Source organism: Poecilia reticulata, linkage group LG16 (assembly GCF_000633615.1).
Source record: "Poecilia reticulata strain Guanapo linkage group LG16, Guppy_female_1.0+MT, whole genome shotgun sequence".
Lineage (NCBI taxonomy): Eukaryota > Metazoa > Chordata > Actinopteri > Cyprinodontiformes > Poeciliidae > Poecilia > Poecilia reticulata.
This window is the reverse complement of record NC_024346.1, coordinates 12,741,466-12,764,227: the sequence shown is the minus strand read 5'-3', so window position 1 is coordinate 12,764,227 and position 22,762 is coordinate 12,741,466. Positions and strand designations below refer to the sequence as shown.

Here is a 22,762-nt window from a genome sequence, read left to right as displayed (position 1 = left end):
AAATTAATCACGATTAATCAATTACTGAAATAATTGTCAACTAATTATTAATAGATTAATCGTTAACTTGAGGAAACTGACTGGAAAACCAGCACTCAGAGCTGTTTTAAGCCAAAACTGTACAAAAATATACACATTTCTGCATTTAAAATAAAAAAACAACTTTTGTCTGTAAATATGTTCAACTCAAAACTCAAGTGTCATTAATTTAGCTTAACCCGGTTCAAATTTGGTAAAAAAATTAAATAAAATCTCGTATTAGACACCATTTGCTATTCAATTATTAATTGGCTAATCCAAAAAATAGTCAACAGATCAGCTCTACGCTGTCCTGACATTAAGTCATGAAGAAATAGATGAACCTTTCCCATTTAAGGTAAAAAATACATATATTTTCCTATTTTAAAAAAATTCATCAAATAATTTGCATATTTTAATGAATTTCTAATATTCTATTATTACTCTTAAGTAAAAAATCTGTTGAATGTGCCATTTTTTTAATGTTATTAAATGTTTAATCGTTAGACAAATCGATAATTAAAATAATTGTTAATTGCAGCCCTCTGTGTTCAGGAACCAGTAAAATTAAGCAAAAACAAAAATTTCTTTATTTTCTTGTTTTAATGTCGTTTCTATGGGAATCTATTCCGACTTACTGTGTACTGACTGTAGGGGGCGCTGTTTCTTCTGTACACGCAAGAATAAAAATTAATGCCTAAAAGTTTGAATTTCCTATTAAATTACCTGTCAATAAAACAATTACTGTAATTTAATGTGCTGAAGATGAAAGAATACAATTATTTCTTCTTAAATACGAACAGAAAAAAGAATCAAATATTTTAATTCTGGTTTCTCTTTTTTCACCAAAAAGCTGAAACACTTGTAATGTTCTATGTTTTTTTATTTTATTTAAAAAGGTGCCGTTTTCTTTTTCTCTGTTGTGAAATAAAACCAAATTTCAAATTTCTGCTGTTTTTGATCACAAAGAAAAGCTTTTTTTTTCTTTTTTTGAAATTAAACTACTTTCCCCCTGAGTGGTTTCTGGTGGGAACATCCAATTACCAAAACTCAGACACACAGAGAGAGAGAGAGAGATTAATCTTCCTGCAGGAAAGTCTGTTGGATCAAAGCATGTCTATGTGATAGAGTGACCTAGTTAAAGTCCAAACTTTAATCCAACTAAGAATCTGTGGTAAGACTTGAAAACTGATGTTCACTGAGCTCCAGGATTCAAAAGTTTTTGTCTTTAGATACAAACTTTAGCATTGATCCACAGAGGGTGAAAAACGTCACACCTTTTTGATTTTTACATGTAAAAACAATTCAGTCGCTTCATAACTTCTATCATAAAATTCTGATGAAATATTTTGAGATTTTTGGTCAGTGTGAAGAAATTCAGCTTCAATGTGGATGAGCGTGGAGGTCAGCACCCCCTCTCTCTCTGACACCTCTAGAGGTGTACAGCTGCTAAAAGTCACAGCTCCACTGTTGTGAAAAAGAAAAAAAAAAATGAAGCCCGACACACCGACTGAAATTAACACGTCTATTTATAGAGGTGAGGCAGGATGACGGAGGGAAGGGGGAATTTAGGAAGATGGCGGGTTAAATGGAACAGGATAATTTTCCCGTCTGGTTTCTTGTCACCGCTGGTCAGCCATTTGCCATCATTAACGTCATGCAGGATGAAGGGAGGACGACGCGAGGAGGAGACGGCGGCGGCGGCATGATGGAGGCAATCTGATCGTGATGGAGGTACAAAGAAGACTGGCAGCAACTCAGACACAGAAACCGGCTGTGGGCCAAACAGACTGCTATAAAATCCGAATGCGCTTGCCGTACGCGTGTCTGCGGGCGCTGCCGGTGCACAGAGGAAGCCTCGGCTCTATAACGCATTAATCCCGTTGGGGACACGCCCTAATTAACGACTTGACCTCTAAACGGGGAGCCCCCCTTCTGCGAGTTAACATTTAGTAGCTCGGCCTCCAGAGAGGCAGATTTAATAAAAGAAGTGACATTAATAATGCAGCCGAGATGAATAGTGAGCTTTTTTATTTCCCGACAACTTATATTCTGATTCTTATACAAGTTTTCAACCCAGCAGAGAGAAAGAAAGAAAAAACAAAACTGAAAATTAATCTGAACCAAACGACACAGACAAACGTACACCTTTAAACACACGGATCCTGTTTCCGGTCAAAGGCAACTGATTCCTACCGCAGACGGTTCTGTCCTCGTGCTACGAGTGCTTTTATTTACACCGACAGTCTGTGCAGGAGCGGACCACGCGCCTGCTTCGTTCGCCCCGCAGGCCTTTCATTTGTTGATGACAATTTCCAGTGAAGGTGTGTGGCTGCTCTCCAGGAGGAATGGCTCGCATCGTTTTTAGGTATGTGTCCGTCCGTCCGTCCATCAACGTGCCAGCGAGTGTCCATCAGTGCGGCCGTCCTCCCATCCTAATCCCTCCACCTCAGTTGGACTTGGACCAGATCTTTCCGCTCCCACGCAGTCTGTTTGGGACACAGCCAATTAAAACAAAACTCACCGAGTTGATGCTTAGTTTCAGGTTTATTTATATAATTATGCTTTTAAGGAGGGGGGGGGGAAGCAGCAGAACTGATGCAACCTGGATGCAAAGATGCTAAAATATTCCACATCAATATTCAATCTGCTTTAAAGCTGCAGTGTGTCACTTTTATAAAAACTTTTTTTTTAACATATTTGTTGAAAATGCCACCATGTTGTGACAATATGAGAAATAATCCATGAAAACCCCTCATCTGTGTTCTCCCAGTGGGAACTAGAAACAACCAATCAGAGTGAGGAGGCGGGTCTTAGTGCTGTCAATCACAATCTTATGTGGTGCTGTAGCTAGTATAGCCTGTTGTAAACGCTCAGTATAGTTAGCTTAGCCACCAATAATTGTTTTAATGTAACTGTGAGTTGTTTGTGCATCATTAGCACATTTAGCAGCACATACTGAGGGTTGATTAGCAGCCCTAAGACCCGCCTCCTGGTTCTGGTTGGTGCGTTTATTCAGACAGCTTTAGTAGCTCAGAAAAGAGGTTGGGAATTGATCTTTTCACCGATTATTTGTCTCATAAACCATCACAAGATGGTTTTAACTGAAATGTAAAAACATATTTTTATTAAAGTTACACATTGCAGTTTTAACTGGAGTTGATCTGAGAGGATTAATACAAAATCTGGCTAGTAAAATGTCTAATTATAACCACTGAATTATGGATTCACTACAAAAAAGAAGGTTTAAAAGTTATTTAAATTTGAGGATTGAGGTTAAGCTTTCATTAATTTGGATGTGGCTCTCCGTTTGAATGAAGCTCTGAGGATGGAAATCACAGGGAGGGCTCTTGTGTTTCGCCCAAATGTTAGCAGCCGGCTTTCTGTTCGGCAGGCAAACATAAACAGCGGCTGATCACCAGAGGGAGAAACGGCTCTTTGTGTATCCAGTGACATTTTACAATTCGGGACCGTTGTGAAATTAGCCGTCGGTAATACGGCTGGATGGAGGCAGAGCAGGAGAACGGGGTTATACTGGAACTGCAGACACACTGGTGAGTATCTGACAACAAAGTAGTTCATGCACACTTCAATCACCAGCTCCATTTTTACTGCTTTTAAAAAAAAAAAAAAGCAGAAATGGATTCTTCTGGGGATTTGTTTTTCTAAACTGATCGCTTTAATTTAGTGCTTGGTTTGATCGTCATTGTTGTTCTGTGCTTTAAGCCTGGCAAAAGAAGACACGTATTAAAATAAAAACAAAGGAACGGACAGATAAAACTCAATAAAGAGATATTTAACGGAATTTAAAAAAAACACCACATGCTGCTTTTTGTTCCAGTTTTCTGAACCGTAACAATAAAGAGAGCGAGACTTGATTGAAAAGACAGAACTGAGTTTGTTCTGAATAAAACATCTTCCCTCTGCAAAGCCGCTCATGTTCAATTTGTGAAGCCTTGGGAGAAAAGATGCACTTTAAATCCAAAACAACTCAGATGTTTTAATTATTAGACTGCCAGGCGACATAAAGTAAGGAGCCTGACGTCAGAGCACTCACCCTTTGACCTTTGAAGCCTTCTTGCCTGGCTGTCGTGGTTCCTGAGAAGAGGCGGGGTCCCGAGGCTCGGCTGGTTGATCTGCGTCCTGATTGGACGCTGCTCCGGCGGGGGCGGGGCCTGAGGACGGAGACGCAGCGCTGGCCTTTAGCGTCTTTTGTAGGTTTGACACCTTATGGAAAAAGAAAACAAGAATCCGTTACATCAGCAGCAATTCAGTTTGAGAAAATTTATTATGTGAAGCGAGAGTGTCCAAAGTGTGGCCCGGGGGCCATTTGTGGCTCTGAAAATAACTTTGTTCGTCCCTGGACCACAAATCAAGAAAGGCTAATAAAATAGAAAACAATCTATGACCCAAATAATTTGGAAATTGTCTTTTTATCACAGTAACGCAACAAAAAAACATTTTTACATACAGATTTCATAAAACGTTTAGCTAAAAAAAAAAAATGTAACTTCTCTGTGAACAGTTAGCTTCTTAAGCAACAACATTTTGTTGCTTAAGTGTCTGCTGGTTAAAATATATTTCTAAAAAATAAATGTATTTGGATTAAATTTTTAGCTTTCTTCATTTTACATTTTCTCTAATAATGAGCTTCTTCCTTCCTCCTTTCCTCTACACCACAGCTGTGGAGGAAAAAGTAATTTAGTTTTTTAATAAAACCAAAACGTTGGGACCATTTGAAATAAATCCAAAACTGACATTTCCAATTTATATGTACTTTTTTTGTAACTCAGAGTTTCTAGGATTTATTAGTAATCAGTGACTTGAGGTCCATTTTGCTTGGCCACCAGGCTGGACAAGGAGACATTTTTATTTTGTCCCCACAGACAGTGCAAGACAGTAAAATGAAACTCAGATCGAGACATGAAGTTTTAGAGCAACAAACACTGAAGGTGATGGTAAACATGTAGAAAACTGTTAAGTAAGGTGGAGGACGTGTGATGCTGGGGGCCAGTTTATCTCCTGAATCCCCTGAGAACCTTGTTTAGCGCAGACCAGAGGCATCCAAATGTTCTGCAAGTCATGAAGAGAAAAAACGTTTTTAAAACAAACTTTTTGTGCTTTCTTTTGTTACATCTGCTCAATAATAAACTAAAAAAAATTACACTTTATTAAAAGGAGCAAAATGTTTAGAAAATGGATCAAAAAAGGTTTTACATGATTGCATGTTCAGTCGGTTTCTACATTTTCTGGGTTGACTTGATAAATGTCTATGGTTCTAATTACTCAATTAAACTTCATGTATTTTGATAATAAGTGAGAATGTATCTTTGTTTGTTTTTAAGAAAATATTATGTATTTAAAAAGCTCGGGCGGCCACCCAAAATCCTTCAGAGAGCCGCAAACGGCCCCCGGACCACACTTTGGACACCTCTAGAGTAGACTGTATCATATTCCACATTTTTTAAGACTCCAACTTGTATCTTTGAAAACTTTAGTTGTATTCATCACTAAATGACAAATTTCCCTGGACGACAGTAACTGCTTTAAACTCTCTATGCCTGTGATTCACTTGGTGACATCAGTTTAATGCAGCATAAAAGTTAAAGAGGTGGGAAGACAGTCTAAGTCATTAGGCGACTAAAGCGAAGCTGGACTGAGTATCTGTGAAACCTAAACAGCTTTAACATCCACCAAGTCGCTGCTGCAGACGAAGCTGCTCACCAGCAGCCTGAAAAGCAACAACAGTCCCAGGTATTTAGTTTTCTGATGGGGATGGATCTGTTTATACAGCGACAGAGTTTATTATATACGACCATTAATCACAGACTTTCTGCCCTCAGGTAAACAGCAAAGAGACAAACTTCTGTCATTACCTTGAGTAAAGTGAATCAAACCCTGAAAATGTTCTTTGTGTGTGTTTGTGTGGAACGTTTTGCAGAAGTTACTGTGTTATGTTAAATAATGAAAGTCAGGTCAGCAGTGATGGATGCAGAGACAAACGCTGAGCAGAAACCAGACAAAACGGCACATCTGGGATTTCATGAACTTACCAAAAGGCAAACACGCCTGACAAGATGAACTCGGTCTGTAAACAGCAGTGAAAAACTGCGATAATACAACTATGTTTACTCTTCTCCTGCTGGCATTAAGCTTCCCACAGGGAGGAAATCTCAGCTGAGCAGGGAAGAGTTACACCGGCAGAATCATTTTAAAACACTACGCTAACTTCAGTTGTTATAAAAACTATGTATATATCAAATATGACTTGAAATTATTTAATTTCTCTTTGGGATCAATAAAATATTTTTTTATTAGAATTGAAAAGAAATTTGACCTTGAAATTGGGTCTCTGTCTCTTTAAAAACTCACAACATGGCTCCTCCATTAGCCTTTCAGCTCGTATAATAAGATGCTCAGTTCCACCAGGTGTTTTGCTAACTGCTGGCGGCTAGTCTGCAGGAGCTGAGAGCGAAGCTTGGAAACTGCAGCTCGGAGGAGGAGCTGCGCCTCGAAGGCGGGGCCAAGTCCAGCCAGATGTTTTGCACAGCTGAATGGTTGCCGTGGAGATTAAAATATTTCTCAAACATGCATGAAAGAATCAAGGAAACACTCCAGGTGTGTTTTTGATGAGGGAACATCGTAAGCATGATGTAAAAGCTCAAAGAAAGAACACTTGACTTTTACACTTTACTGATATATTTTGCAGCCTGTCGCCAGGTCAAAGCAAAACAAAGATGTAATACAGCAGTGAGATGGATCACTTCCTCGGTTTTACACTGGCATTGCAAACTCTCGTCAGAAAACCACATTGGATTTTTAAAAAGCAGCGTATAAAAAGGGAATTCAAACTAATTGTACAAAAGTACTTAGTGATAACACGTGGTGCTGTTTGTGGCAGACACTGATGTGTATATTTACGTAAATAACAGGTCATTAACAGGTAAGAGATAATTGCAACTGAATCAACAGTGAGCACAGAATCACACCTCTAATATGTCCCACTGCTGCACTTTTTAGACTAACTGAGCTCATCCCCTGCAGAAAGATTCATTTATATAAACTCTAAATATGTCTTGATTTTTTATATAGATATTGTACCAATTATGCAGTGCCATGTAGGTTAATTCATAGTCATATTATACTTTTCAAATTAATGTGTTGCATCATTGCGCAGTGGAAGAAAAAACTTGGATTTTCCAATATTTTTCCAAATAAAATATTCACAGCATGCAATTGTATTGAATTTTCAAGTTTTTACACAATTTTATTTAGCTCTTTTGATATAAATCATCTAATTTTAACTTCACATCAACCCCGACCAAAAGACAACCAGCCAAACAGCATGATGCTGCCACCACCACATTTCTCTGCAGAAATGATGCCGTCAGGTAGTTTTTCTACCCCAGAGCGTTTTGCATGCAGCCACAAATCTTCAGTTTTGCAAATAAAGGTACAAGATCTTTTTAGGGCTAAGGAAGTATAAGTGCTCACCACACTTTTCAGTTTATTCAAAAGCAAAACAACAACTATGTATTCTTTTCTTTTTGTGTTACAAATACGCACAGAAACTCATGTTCATTCACAACATAAACCCCAATAACATACACTGAAATTTGTAGGAGGAACCTGAAAGAAATGAGAGGCAGTTCGTTGGTATTGTTGCTTTTATGAGACATTGTACGTCTCCTGTGAATTCACTGTTAAAATAAAAGACTTGAAATGAAAACAGACTGGTGTGTCAGTACCTGTTTGACTGTCTGCTGTATTTGTGTTGGACCTCAGGGAACAACGGGAAAGTAAAAATGCAAATGGCTTCAAATCATTAAAATAAATGTGAAAGCTGAGAACGCAATATTCTGGGGGGGGAAAAAAAAATCACTTATTTTTAAAATACACTCTGTATTTTTTCTCATGTGTAGCAGAAGCTCATGTTTTTCATTATAAATAAACATTCTGCTGCTTAGACTGGAAGTGGAACAGAGAGGAATCGTTCAGCCAGTATAAACTGGGATTATTAAAGCCAGCAGATGGGGGTGGGGGGGGGATGGAGATAAGCAGCAACGGGAAAACTAAAATAACAAAGACAGCCAGGGGCGAAAAATAAATGTTGAAGAAGATAGACATTTATTCTCCCTGAGAAAAACAGAACCGCGGGGTAAAGTAATGAAGGACAAACCTCTGTTTCCACTTGGACTTTAACCTTTAGCTGGTTCTCTCTGTACTGGTTCGCCCTCGAGACCTGCTCCTCGATGCCGCACAGAACCGCCTCACAGCCTGTACACCTGAGAGAAAGACGGAGGAACGCCGGTCAGAAAACTAAGCTTACATTAGCAATGAGAACAAAGCTTTGGCTGCGTTCACGCTGCAGCCCGAAGTGACCCAATTCAGATTTTTTTGCCGGTGCCGTTCACACCGTCAAATAAATGCGACCTGTCTGTGTTCTGCAGCATGAACGGGCAAACGACCCGAAAGTGTCCCGCATGCGCAGTAGAGGGCGCAATAGCGTCAGCGTTCTCAGTGTTCTGCCAACCGCCATAAAAAGAAGAAGTGCTCAGTGTGCCATTTTGTGGTCGATGGAAACGCAGCTACAGACAGTCTGGGTGTTGCAGCAGAAAATACACTCTCTCTCTCTTACTCCTAATATTACTGTAAACAGTAAAAACTACAAACTGTTGAAGAAATCTCAGACTGAAATTGGCATGCTTCCATTTATTTGCGCCATGACATGGTCAATGGAAACGCAGCTGCAGAGGATGAATGCGGTTGGCACTGACCACTCCTGCAGTGTGTTGATTATGTTTGGGAGCTCGTTGGGGCCGAGATCGCGGCCGACGCTGCAGTCCACCTCCACCTGCTGGTTCCTCTGGTCCAGTTTCCCCTGGATGATGTCGCAGTAGACGGCCTCGATCAGCAGGTCTTCCAGCTCCCGCACATTCTTCAGCTCGAGCTGCTGCAGCAGCAGCGAGTATGGCAGGCACTGAGGGGAAATGAAGCAGCTTAAACCTTCATATTCTCAACTCTATGTCAACTGGCAGCAACTCTGATTGTACATTAGTGGTTTTCAGAAAACAAATCCCAGTTTAAATGCTCATTTGCTTAAATGCTGCTGCTGTCGGACGATGAAAGCAGTTTGAAATCTCACCGTTCTTTTTTTTTTTTTTATTGGCAATTAGGAGATTTCAAGGCTGCATGCAGAGGAAGCAGTGACACAAAACAGAGGGCAGAAGAGGAAGGAGTGATGCTAACGGAAATGGAGAGCGAGCTAACAGAGTAAAAAAAAGGACTGTGTTAGCCAGGATAATGAATCAATTATTCAACAGGAGCCGAGAAAGAAAAGGGCATAAATAAAAGGTGAAGCGTAGTTGGAAAGTCCAAAGGAAAGATGATTTCAAACATAGTTTCTTGTTCTATAAAAGATTTAGCAGCAAGCCAAAAGAAGAGCCTGAAGATTTAAAAAGAAACCTTGATGCTTATTTGTGTATTTGTTGCCAAGTTGGCTGATGCAAACGCAGCCACAGACTTACAATCAAAAGCAACCTCACTTGAACTTTACAAGAATTGATTATCAGTCAGAATAAAACAGTAAAGTCATATTTAAAAGCAGCAATGCCGACGTATTATTGATGTAGGAGCTCACTATTTAAAGCCTGCAGGGATGCGGTGGCAGAAGAACATTTATTATCTGCACTTCGATGCTGAAACTAAAGGAAGATAAATAATGAACCTTGAGGTTGGAAGCCAGGCTGATGATGGACAGATGACGGAGTTTGTTTCTCTGGGCTGGGGTCAGCTCTGGAAGAGACGCCGCTCTCTCTGCAGCACAGGAAAACAAGGAATGACTGGCAAACAGGGAGAAAAATTAACAAGCGTGGCTTTGAACCGTTAAATACACTTTATTAGGGACACCTGTTCAACGGTTTGTTAACTCAAAGAGCCAATCAATCGATCACGAGCCAGCGACTCAACACGTTAAAGCAGTGGTGTACAGGTTATTTGCACCGCCCGCTAAAATCATCAAAACAAAAGCTAAGAAATATTTTTTCCAGTTAAAAATGCAAAATTATTTCATTTTCAATCTTTCATTTTTGTGATTTAAACTAGGGGTGCACAGATTTATTGGCTAGCCAATTTATTGGTGTCGATTTCAGTATTTTTGGGAGATATACGCTCATCTTATTCCCCTAAAAATCAGCCACTGTCCTCTTCTGCTCTCTCTGTAGAGAGATTTGCCCCACCAGGTCGGGTCTGAACGTTTGCAGTTAATAGCAGTGACTCGACTGCTGCCAAATAAGTAACTTTATTGCTAAGTTTATAAACAGTTCAGGCAAAAACAATCTGGTATCGGCTGAAATCGGAATCGGCAGGTCAGGCTTTTTAAAGATTGATGATCAGCGATCGACCAGAAAACTGCAACCGGTGCACTCCTACTTTAAACATATTTATCCTAGGTCCTAAAAACAGATGCTTTCATTAATAAAAGAACAATATGCAGGTTTCTAACTTTTCTAATCTCAGAAACAAAAACGAGAACTTTCTTCTTGGTTTCTTTAACCAGGTTTAATGACTGGTAGTCCGAGGCTGTTGGACTGAAAATAGAAGTAAAAAAATGTGGCTAATAAAAGAAAAATACTTTTTGTTGTGCTGAACATTTTCCATCTATGATCTCCTTCTAAACATAATATAAAAAAGTTTACTTATCAGCTACATGTCAATTTGTTCCAATACTAAACTGGAGTTGACGTTTATTGGAGTTATGGATATTTTCTTAGCAGCTTGGTACCAATTAGGCATTGTTTATAAGTCACAGCCAACCAGAGTAATGTTACCAACCATGTCCAGCACTCAGGGTTTCCCCCACAGTAAAATTCAAGCACCTTTCAAGCATTTTCAAGGTAAATTTTCAAAGGTTTCCAGCACCATCCTGTTTTGTTCCCCAGTCAACTGGACTATCAGGTGTGAAAACACCCTTAAACGTCTCACTAAAGCTGAACATGGCTGTCTTTTTTTCCTTCTCTCGTGTGTAACATCTACCCTGAAGAGTGTTGATGCTACAAGCTGAAAAGAATTAGGTATGTTTCAATCACTGATCAGAAAAAGACTGGATTTTTTAAAAATTGTTATTATTTCTGACCCGTCAGGGCTGATCAAGCTGATTATTATCACTTTAAAGCAAGAAATATAACCGGTTAACACCAGGAACTATCAGGAAAGTGTTGCCCTTTGAAGCAGTCAGCGAACGTAGCTGGGCGAGCGTCTGGAGCAGGTTTGACTGCAGTGACCGTCCCTCTGGCAGACTTTGCTCCCCTGGGAGACGGACTCAGACCCTCCTGAGACAACGGCGCTGACAGCTCCACCGCACGGCCTCATGAAAGTAAATGTACCTCCTTGCAGCGTGACACAGAAGGCAGCAAAGTGGGCTGCGCTGTTTTTCCCGTTGGATCATTTTCAACATTCAATTAAACATATTTATTAAGATCTCACTTCTTGCTCATAATACTTTTGCGCAGGGGACAAATTAAGTGCCACCAGATTAGATTAGACAGCTCGTCTGTACCAGCCTCGCCATGACAGACAATTATCTGATAATAGGAGCACTCGCCTAAAGAAGCGAAAGTGTTATTTTACAGCTAATAAACAACCTCCAGGTCTTCACTTGAAAGATTTCAAAACCTCAGTGTTTAAGTGGCTGCCTTGCTAAGGAGAAATAGAGCTTCATAAAAGAGTTGCGGGGCGACTCCATTACTTATTTACATAGTGCTGCCGCTGCAGTACCTTTGTAGTCGCAGTAGGTTCCATAGGCAAAGAGGTTCAGCAGCTGATACACCGGCGCATGAGGGCCGTTCTCCAGCTGTGGGTCAGAGGGAAGATGAAAGAGAAAATTATGAGGCAGCACACAATGGACGACTGCATTTGAGATAAGTATTATCTGAGCATACTGAGCAGGTCAGGCCACGTCGAAAAGGACTCATAAAAATTAATATTTTCCATATTTAAAAAGATTCAGTTCAGTACAAAGAGGATTGGATTATTATGGAAGGGGAAATGTGTCCCCGGCGAGCTTTTGATTCGGAGCAGATTTAAGATCTCTGCCCGAGTCGTTCTGGTACCGCCACCCAACCACTGACCAGACGGGAGGAGGAGTCTGAAGTAAATCTGGTCTTTCCTCTCACAAACTACCCATATTGCTTCTCTGCTGCTTGATTTAGGTTCGCCAGGCGTTTTGCCTGAATCCTAAAACGTAAATCCACCTAAAGAGAAAAATGTATTCAACTCCTACAATTGTGTCGCAGACGCGGCGAATGCTGAATATGCATGAATCAGGTATTCGGCCTGTGAGGAAAAGACAAAAGACGATGTCCTCTAAGCGAAAGCGCGTCTTTGTTTTACTGGAAGGAAGCTCCGTGCAGGGGAAAACGTATAATTAGATCATGTTTTCAACTCGTCTAAAGATAAAATGGAGCTGAAACAAGATGATAATCTATGAGGAGGAATTCAGATAAACAAATTTTATCTGATAACATAAAAAGCTGTGATTCACAGAGGCAGAGCTTTGTGTTTCATCAACCCTGTTAAAGTGCTCCTCTTTTGTTAGGAGCAACACTTTAAAACAGCTATTAATGTCTAAGGGCAGGGGTGTCCAAAGTGTGGTCCGAGGGCCATTTGCGGCGCTCAGAATGATTTGGGGCGGCCCTTGATCACAATTCAAGAACAGCTTAAATTTGAAATTTTCACCGATGGAAATTAAAGTCTTAAAACGTAAAATTGTAACACAAAGTTTTTATCCAGGCTTTGTTTTCAGCTTAAGGTAATTTATTAGTGTTATGCATCTTTTGCTATTAATTAAGACTTGGGCATGCCTATTTAATAAAGCAAAATTGAACAATATAAAGTTATTATTGCTGAAAAGACACAAAAGCAAATCTAGAAAAAGATAATCAAGCTGAAATTTTTTTTTTTTTGCTTGCTTGTTTTTCTGTTTAAACTCTACAATAATTGTCTACAGAAATCTGATCGCTTTGGTTAATTCATAAAAAATATTGTGAGCCGAGTTTATCGTTTATTTAGCAAGTAAAAATCCCAAAATAAAATAGTTTTTGCAAGTTTGTACACTCCTGAAGACATTTTCAAGGAACAGAGATTAGAAGAATAAATGGTTACAGAATAGCTCTAAAGTAATAAACGCTAAAGGACACAGTGGTCAACATATTACACATTTTCTACAATGTTTTTCATTTAGACTGAACTTTCCCCTTTTGTTTCATCTGCCTCAATCATAATATCTCTGCAGGTATTTGTTTTTATTTGACTGTATGCAATAAACATCGAGCTGCACATTTTACAGCTAAATCCACAGACATTTAATTTCCCCAATACCATCTTCAATTTTCTGCAGTGACGCTTGTCTTTCAGTTTACCAGCATGAAACCACATTACGGTCATTTACCGGCAGAAGATAGACAGAAATTCATTGCTCGGCTCATAAAAGTGCCCCAAATCTTTTGCAAATATTAAAACTGGCATTTTATCCATTCATTCATCTGTTTTTATTCTCTACGACTTTACTGTGTAGCAAAACTAATAAAAAAATGAAACATTAGCAACAGGATTCAGACAGAATGAACTATAAGCACGGCGTATTTTAGGAGGTTTTTATGTGACAGATTAACACAAAGTAGAGTGGAACTGTGAAGCTGAAGGAAAAAAGTTGACAATTTTCATTTTCAATGTTCACAAAGAAAATACTGAATAATGTGGTGTGCATTTACATTCAACCCCCTTCAGCATAACACCCCTAAATAAACTCCAGTGCAAAAGATTTGTCATCAGAAGTCAAATTAAAAACATAAAAATGCTCGTGTTAATTATTAACAGTATAAAAATTGCAGTACAATAGACAAAAGGTGGATATTTGTTAGTTTGTCACGTAAAATTAAAATGAAACACTTTAAAGTTTGCAGCACTAATATGATAAAATGTGAGAAACGTCAAGGTGAATTATTCTTAATAAATACAAGGCGCAGGAGAGACGTTTCAGGGTGTTTTTGATGAAAAGTTGAGATAAAAGTGCAACAACTGTCTGTCTGTTTCATCAGAATATGAATATGAATCGGACTCTGGTTGGTCAGATTGTACATCTTAAGATTGAAAAAAATACAGCAATAATTAATGTTATTGATATCCAGCTATGTTTAGCAACAAAACCCACTACAACTTTATAAAGGAGTACATTTCTGGTTCTTTTACAGACATAAGAGCGGTGAATTTATTTACATCTTTGTGTAAAACTGAAGTTCACATGATGGTGTTATAAATTTTATTTCTTTGTTTATATTTTGGTCAAATCAGCTGAAAACTGAGCAGCATGCTGGAAACAGAGGCTGGTTTCGGTTAAAATAAATGAATGTGTGCACAAATACTGTGACTTTCAGTCACATTTGATATTTGCTCTGATACTTGAACGGACCTAAAACTTGGTTCTGGTCAAACTGTGCCATAAAAATAGTATTATTTATTATTTTTGTCATGTAAAGTCGACGTGTTTACCTCTCTGACGTTAGGCAGCTCCAGGATGTCAGAGAAAACGTAGAGGCCAGGAGTCTCCAGCAGGGAGCTGACAGCCTGGGCCAGCGCCGAGCCTGACAGAGACAGAAGCTGCTCCACCTCCATCTGCAGACAGGGAAATAAGTAATATGAGACACAAATAGCAGGTCAGACAATATGGGGGGAAAAAACACACAAAACAAGGAGCTGGTGGAGGAGATGTTTGAAAAAAGAAAACCAAAAACTAGCAAGCAAATATGCACCAATTAGGCTTTTACTCAATGATACCCATTTCTGTCGAGATTATTTCAATTTGTTTTACTGAATTTGCAATAAATAAAATGTTAAAAGTTCTGCAGGCTCTGTTACAAAGCAGCTAGTTTTAAATACATAAGAAATTTAAGGAAAACCGTTCTAACCCCAAATTAAGCCCCAAATAAAGATGTGGCAATATTATAACATTTTATTGTATTACTGTGATAATGACAAAACTGACTATAAGAACTATTTATTAGTAATATTTTAGGCAATCATAGCCCACAAACCCAAATACTGTGGTTGGAAAACATCTGAATTGGTAATGCACTTCTTTAGGACACCGGTCACATTGAGGAGTTTGATAAATGCAAACTCATTGAGGAGTTTGATAAATGCAAACTCCTCAATGAGTTTGCATTTATCAAACTCATTGAGTTTGATAAATGCAATTATTTTCACACAGTGAAAATAACCCAATAATACAGAGTTTCAGGTATTTTTAAATATCATTCATTTTGATTTATTCTGACAACAAAAAATCCAATTCTTATCATGATAAGTGATAAATGGCCATCCCCACCCAAACTACGGTGGCCCTGAAGTGCAAAGCACCTCAAAAAAACACTAAACACAACTATAAGTTAAGAAAACAACGACATTCACAAAACAGAAGACGTAGGTCTCAGTGGGAAAACTGAAACATCGTTAACTTTAGAAATTAAATAGCAGGATCAAAGTAACCTAAAATATAACATAATGCTTTGAAAAGTCTCACCCACACCCACACACACACACACACACACACACACACACACACACACACACACACAATACACCCGACTGATCTGAGAACAAAACACAAACTTAACAATGACTCATTGAGCCATTAGGAATAATAAATATTCATTATGTTGAACAAATTAGTTTGTGTTGAGCTGTATGCCCTTCCCGCTCAAATTAAATGCTTAAACGCAACATAAATAATCACCTGACTTTCCGTAACGAGTCTTTTCTCCTGAAAGTTGCTGATTATCAGACAACAGACTGTGTCACTGACCATCTGTAAAACTGGCAGAGTTTGGCAGTAACAAGTTACATTTACTCAATTACATTTACTTGAGTAACTTTTTGGAAAAACAATTTACTACGCTGTACTTTTACTTTCACTTGAGTAATTTTATTAAGTATATTTATTCTTGTTTGAGTATAATTTCTGGATTTTCTACTCACTGAATGAAAAACAAACATCTCCTAACCAAACATTCACCAGACAAAGACACTCACCTGCAGTTTTTGTTAAAGTTTTACAAGATTTTTATTGAAAAAACACTAATTTTGAACAATTTTCTTTCCCCTGATTTGATTACTTTTTATATTTATTTATTTATAAATGTGCTGCTCCTACTTGAGTACAATTTTTGGGTACTCTGCCCACCTCTGAAGACTGGAGTGTGTTAGGGTGAATACATGACATTTTACCCGTTAAAATATTGGTTAAAAATAAAACGAAAAGAGCGAGAAATACAGATTAAATGCAAGACATCGTTATCACAATGTAAAACTGAAGCTGCATATTTTCCTGAGCCAGCCAGGTCCTTACTGGTTTGCAAATGAGGACAAGAAAAAAAGGCCAAAGATTCAAGTCTCTACATCCTCTGCATGCAGCGTTATCTAATTTTAAAGAGGCTCAGACGCTCTTTGCTTGTTAAAATGACATCTACACCGAGAAGCAATAATCCCTCTTCTTTAATATCTAACGGCCTGTGACTCCTGACCAAACCACTTGACAGTCTGACTACCTGAAGTACCACACAAGTAGAAGAAGAGTGGCAGCACCACGGAGGGCAACATGTGTAATGAATGTGAAGCAGAGCATGTATATTTATCAACTAAAAAAACGCAAGAGCACTTAGGACTGAAGGCTACAGCAGAATAATTACTCAAGTAGTGAAATAAATCTAACTGGGCTTCAAGCAAACAACTTCAAATGAGAAATTAAGAAGAAAAACATTCCCTCAGATGTAACCTCTTGTTTGTTTTTTTATGTTTTAATTTATCCCCGATACAAAAAAATAATACAATATAATAACAAATGGGTGCGAGTCTACTCTCTCTACCTTCCATTTGATTGCTAAGTGAGGAAGCGTCGCATTAGCTTTGATTGGCCAGCTTAAGATCTCCGATACTATAACAGAGGGAAACTAACTATTACAGATGTCTGATAAAATCAATGCAGTTGCATCAGACTGGCTTCATTACCGCAGGGGACTTACTAAAATTAAGGCAAAAGAGAGACGGAGAGAAACTCGTCTCCTCGGCTTCCTGTTCAGCTCGGGCTTCATGAGGAGAAAAGATGATGATAAATCTGATTGTAAATCTGGCTCATTTTTATGCAAACATGCACATCTTTCCCATGTTGTCCCTCTGGATCGCCATCAAAGAAGGCCAGATTGAGCAGATGATTACACATATGTTGCAACCAAGAAAATTAACCTGTCGGGCTCTCCCAGAAACAGGCGCTTCTTGATATTCTAGGTATATTTCAAAGGCAAATGCATTTATGAAAGAGGCGAAACCCGAGGGGTATTACCGAAAGACAGAACGATAAATCTGCAGAACAAGGAAAGTTCTTTGATAAAACATTCAAATAAATATAAAAGCCACATCGCAACATCAATGTGTGCAATATTACAATCATAATGGACTGCTTTGATGCTGCATTTCAAAGGCTATAGTATTTTGGGTGCTATGTGCATTAAAACTCTTTTTTCCCATAATGCATTCGACCACTAAGAAAGACTTTTCTTTTACTCCCTTTCATAGCTATAATTAATACAGATTTTTTGTGAGTGAATCAGAAAGCTCATGTGGAGTGACGAGGCCGTTGATGATGAAAAAGAAAAACACCACAGAGGAAAATTTGTGTAAATCCAAAATGTCATAATCTTCATGTTTTCCTAAAATCCTGCAGACTTTACTTATTAGTAAAGTTTTCAAAATGCTCAACTATTACGAGAAGAAGTTCATCTCTCTCTTCTGTAATCCTTTGAAAACTAATTAACTCTGGAGATCATCAGATCCATATAAACACATTCTGAGGCTTTAAAAAAAAAACAAGTGTGAGCACTGATATAATTTGTTTTGTGATCTTATAAAGTGGTGGTGTATTTTATTCAGAGTAAACATCAGATGTCTTCAGTGTGGAGGTGAAACAGGTCAACAACCAGCAGAACAGGACAATAATCATATCAAAGCAAAAAGTAAAAAGGCTGATGCTGTGAGAGACTGACGACAAAAGAAGGTAGATGTTAATGAAGGACGCACTAATAAGAATCATTGCATTGTTACCATTAACTAGAGTTAAAATAGTGCTGCTGAAGAGACAGACTCAGCAGACAGAGGGGAGCTTAACTTGAGTTGACATCAGTTTACTGCAATGGAGAAAGTCCAAAAATCCATTAAAACACAATGAGGGAAATTTAACACCTGTTTCTATCCATCCAATTATAACCTGCTGTTTGTGTTTTGCATTAATTCTTCAGATTTTCTCAAAAAACAAAAAAAAGAGAAAATGTAGATTTGTGTTCCCTTTAATTCTTCTGGTTAACTTTACCTTCCCACAAATCCAGTAAGTTAAATGGGAGATTTCTGACAGATTCCTGTAGATGTGAGCTTCTAACCCCATAGTACATTTTTCTGTAAAATAAGAGGCTAATTTCTTCTAACAAAAGCCAACAGAACAAGAAACACTTAAATCCAAAGCATAGTCCTTTGCATAATCTTGTTCAAATAGTAACAAACGCTAAAGATAAATATAAAGATCCCTAAATAGACCAATTTCCAGATAAAGATTCACACACTACCTAGGAAGCATAAATAAATTATAGCAGTTTGTCAACAATAATACTTAATGAAATAGTTTTGAATTGAACTAAATATGAGCTTGCTTATAAATCAATATGGTATCAATATAAGAAAGATAATTGCAGATTCCACAAGTCTGGTTCTTCCTTGGGTATGATTTCCAGATGCCTGAAGAAGCTACATTCATCTAATCAAACAATTACAAGCAAATAAACACAGTGGAAGTGTCCAGCTATCTCACTGTTCCAGAAAATGGAAGGTTTGGTGTCCCTATAATGAACATGTTTCGGTGCAAACTGTGAGTCTCAATTCCAGAATAAAACCAAAGACTTTGTGAATAACATGGCTGACGTGAAATGTTCCCTAGACCTGTGTGACCCGAAAAGCCACTCTGAGAGCAAGAGTCCATTATTCCAAAAGAAACAGAAAAATTTGCAGGTTTTTAAAAACACTTTTGGTATAAAACCAACTTATTTGGAGAAATCTTTTGTAGTCTGATGAAACTAGAATCAAAGTATTTTGCCGTACTGACCACTGATGCATTTTAGAAAAGGGGAAAGCTTAAAAACCTCAAATTTTAGGTGTTTAGCTAATAGAAATAACTTTATCAATCATCGTGGTCCTAAAACTGGACAGGGCCAATTTTAACAGATGGCAAGATTAAAAAAAAAAAAATACATTTGCTTTCACGTGCACCCTATACAGCCACATATTTCTACAAATTATTACTTGTTTATCCAAATGGAAAATCCTTCTAAAACTTATAAAATGCTAAATAAAACTCTTACTAATTGCAACACAAGATAATTAAACCAATAAATTAGCGACACATTTTGTAATGGAACATATAATCCACTACAACACTTCTTAGTGCACACTAATATTATTCACCCTCCTGACGCACTTCGTAACAACACAGTCCAAATAGTTTTGCACCTAGAGATCAGATTATGAATTTACTAAAGAAATAAACAGTCCGATAAAAATTAACACCTAAAGCAATACCAGAGCGTTTTCAAATATATTTGTGAGAAAAATACTGATACAAATAATGGGAATTTACAGATAGGCTCACACCACAAAACTCAATTTCCTCATATTTACGTGTTAGGTGCAAAGCTAAAAGCACCAGCAAAGCAAATGAGGCGTATTACTTCAGATATCAGCACCGCACTGTTACAAAAAGCAAAAAAAAAAAAAAACAACAGGACATATAGTACATCGTCTATCTGGAGGCTTTAAACCGGCATTTCTTACAAACAGCTGAATAAGTTAACTGTCATGCTAGCCAGAATGCTAACAGATAAGGGAGTGCAAGGTAACCGTTGCCGCTAGGCCTCACACTGTTTTCAGCATTTTTAACGATCAAACTTCAACACTGCATTGTAGGCATTAAAACGCAACAATGATGCTAACATCTGCGTGGATTTCTAAAGCAAAATATCTTTTGTGTCTTAAAAAGTACCTTCATATGGTTGGTTTCTATCACTTAGCTTCTCTCCCGGTTGCTTTGCTACAGTGTCAACACACACGTACGACAACAATTCTACGTAAACTGTGATTGGGTAGAGATACAAAGTGGGCGGGACAACAAGCCTTGTCAGTCTGGATCGTGATATCAGGTTGGAAAAAACAGCGTCATCTAGTGGTGATATGATTAACACAGGCTGTATCAATAAATTGTTAATTATACTGACCAGTGGTTCCTCACGCTTCTATTACTACGTAATCTTAAAAGTTGTCAGTGAATAATTCAAATGTTATAAAAGGTTAAGTTTGGACTCAAGCTAATTTGCTATCAGCCATATTTGAATTAGACTGCAAATCAAGACTGGGCCTGTGATAAGACTTCATTTCATCCTAAAAATTAACTGGCTTGACATATTTCAGCAATGTTCTGTTTGTTTCTATATTAATTTTCAAAAATGGATGCTTGAATGTTTTTTTTTTCTCAGCTGTTTTCTCCCAGTGTGTCTGACACTTTTATTTCAAAAAGCACATGCAACTGTTAAAAATACAAACTAGAAAAATCAGAATTATTCATATTGACGCTATAAATATAACATAGTCGATTATAAACAGTGCTAATGTGTTCAAATTAGATGTAGCACAATCTACATTTTTTGGGGACTGACTGCATTCAAAAATGGCTGAAAACCAACAAAAAAGTTTAATATCAAACCCCTATTACATTAGCACAGTATATTATTATTATTATTATTATTATTATTATTATTATTATTATTATTATTATTATTATTATTATTATTATTATTTATAAATAAATAAATGCAATCACAAACCAATTTTCTGATTGTCTAGCTCTCAGTTCTACTCAAAAATTACTTCAAGTTAAATTTATAGCTTTGAACATTCCTGAATGTTCAAATTTATGTATAAGAATAAATCTATTAATTTAAAAAAGCACAAAAAAATCATAAAAATCCGTATACCATCTTGTTTAGCCACAGCATTTGAATTAGTTATTAATTCTGCCAAAACAAATATAATTTTTTTTATATCTTTCATGCTCACAATTAATTCAGTATCACAAAATAAAAAAATAAAAGCAGGCAACAAGTTGTTTAGATATTTTCAAAAGCAGATCCATAAAGGACCTTGTGTATTTAACTTTGTTACTTGTGCTGCAGTGTCATGTCCACATCTCCTGAATCAGACCTAAAAGTGACAATTAAATCTGCAAATCATAATTTATATTCCAGAGCATCAACAGGCATGCACAGTTTGAACAGTTTAAAACTCAAAGACTACTCACACTTTCCACCTTTTAGAATTTTCATTTTATTGGGAAGAATCCTCTGTTGCTATAGTTACAGCTTCTGCAGTCAACCAATCCCCCTGTCAGTAACACCTTAAATACGCAAAGTGTTTTTTAAACGTAACTTACAGACCATATTGTGAATTGCTGGGTTGTGGCAAGAGAGCATTTCTCTGCATCTTTGTGGCATTTAAAAATATTCGTAACCACTGATTGGTCCCAGGGGAAACAATTATAACACGTTACGGTATGTTTATAGATGACCAATAACCTCAAATCTTTACCCACTAAAGCTTTTTTTCTTCCCCATGGCTTTGAGTGAGTCACCTGCAGAAAAACTAAAAGGATATTTCATAAGATACAACTTGTTTAGGATTTAGATTTGCTTCCAGAGAGATTAGTGAACAGTGAACACATTTCGCCAAGATACAATGAATAAGTTCATGTAAGATTTTATTTCATAGATCAACACAAAGTGCACAATTCTTAAGAGAAGCAATACACATATGAAAAGTGTGTATTTGTATACAACACTATTCTTGTGATGCCTCAAAAGTTTGTGTAGATTTTTTAAAATGAAGATCTCAGATGTTCATTCGAGATCATACAGCATCCTTAAAGCAAAAGTTTACTTTTTATCAGGACAACAACCCTAAACATTCAATCAGTGTTTTAGATCAGAGCTTTTTAATGAGTTAATAAAGTCCAATCAAAGTCCAGATCTAAATCAAAGACTTGGAAATGTAACTTTTACAGATGAAATTAATCTAATCTGACTCATCTTGAGATGTTCTGCAAAGAACTGGCAAAGATATCTTCAGAGCTTGTCTTGATAAAAAAGACAAGTAGACAAAAAGCTACTTGCGTAACACTGCTGAAAACAAATGCACGCCACACTTTTCAGATTTCTTCACTTCACAACTGAAAATAATAATACTTACTGCCACCAAACACTTGCATGTCGCTTAATTTTCTGCCTAACAAATAAAATAACACAGAATATCTTGACGGTTTAGCTGGGATTTTATTTTTTACATGTTTTGAGACGTTGGTGCGAAGCAGATAGACACGACAAACCTGAAAACAAAGCGCAGCTGCTGTTGCTCCAGGTGACACTGAGGTTATCTGCAGGCTCAGAAATGCAGCAGGAGCATCAATGAGTCAGAAAAACACAAATCTTGGTTTCAAGGGCATCAGCAGCAGTAAATCCAGAGCTCACCTTAGCAAAATATGTGAAGAAAATCTTAGTTCAGATATTTTTTGAAAGGAATTTCTCTGAATGTATTAACAAATATATTT

General features: G+C 37.5%; 1 protein-coding gene across 1 annotated transcript; it reads right to left on the bottom strand.

The window, feature by feature from the left end:
* Positions 1 to 2,032: 2,032 nt before the first annotated feature.
* On the bottom strand, positions 2,033 to 20,256 carry cops7a (COP9 constitutive photomorphogenic homolog subunit 7A). The gene is made up of 8 exons (XM_008431375.1): positions 20,150 to 20,256; positions 14,566 to 14,688; positions 11,794 to 11,869; positions 9,746 to 9,834; positions 8,796 to 8,998; positions 8,198 to 8,303; positions 4,076 to 4,245; positions 2,033 to 2,507 (listed from the first exon to the last, which is right to left on the bottom strand). Exons 1-8 carry the CDS (start codon positions 20,153 to 20,155, stop codon positions 2,468 to 2,470), a joined length of 813 nt encoding a protein of 270 aa, XP_008429597.1. The 5' UTR covers positions 20,156 to 20,256; the 3' UTR covers positions 2,033 to 2,467.
* Between the last annotated feature and the right edge of the window lie 2,506 nt (positions 20,257 to 22,762).

Excerpts from the sequence above, each read along its gene's own strand:
- cops7a (XM_008431375.1), bottom strand. Across the intron at positions 11,870-14,565 it reads AGCTGCCTAACGTCAGAGAG|CTGGAGAACGGCCCTCATGC; the intron begins GTAAACACGTCG and ends TCTGACCCACAG. Across the intron at positions 2,508-4,075 it reads AAGGCTTCAAAGGTCAAAGG|ACTGCGTGGGAGCGGAAAGA; the intron begins GTGAGTGCTCTG and ends TGTCCCAAACAG.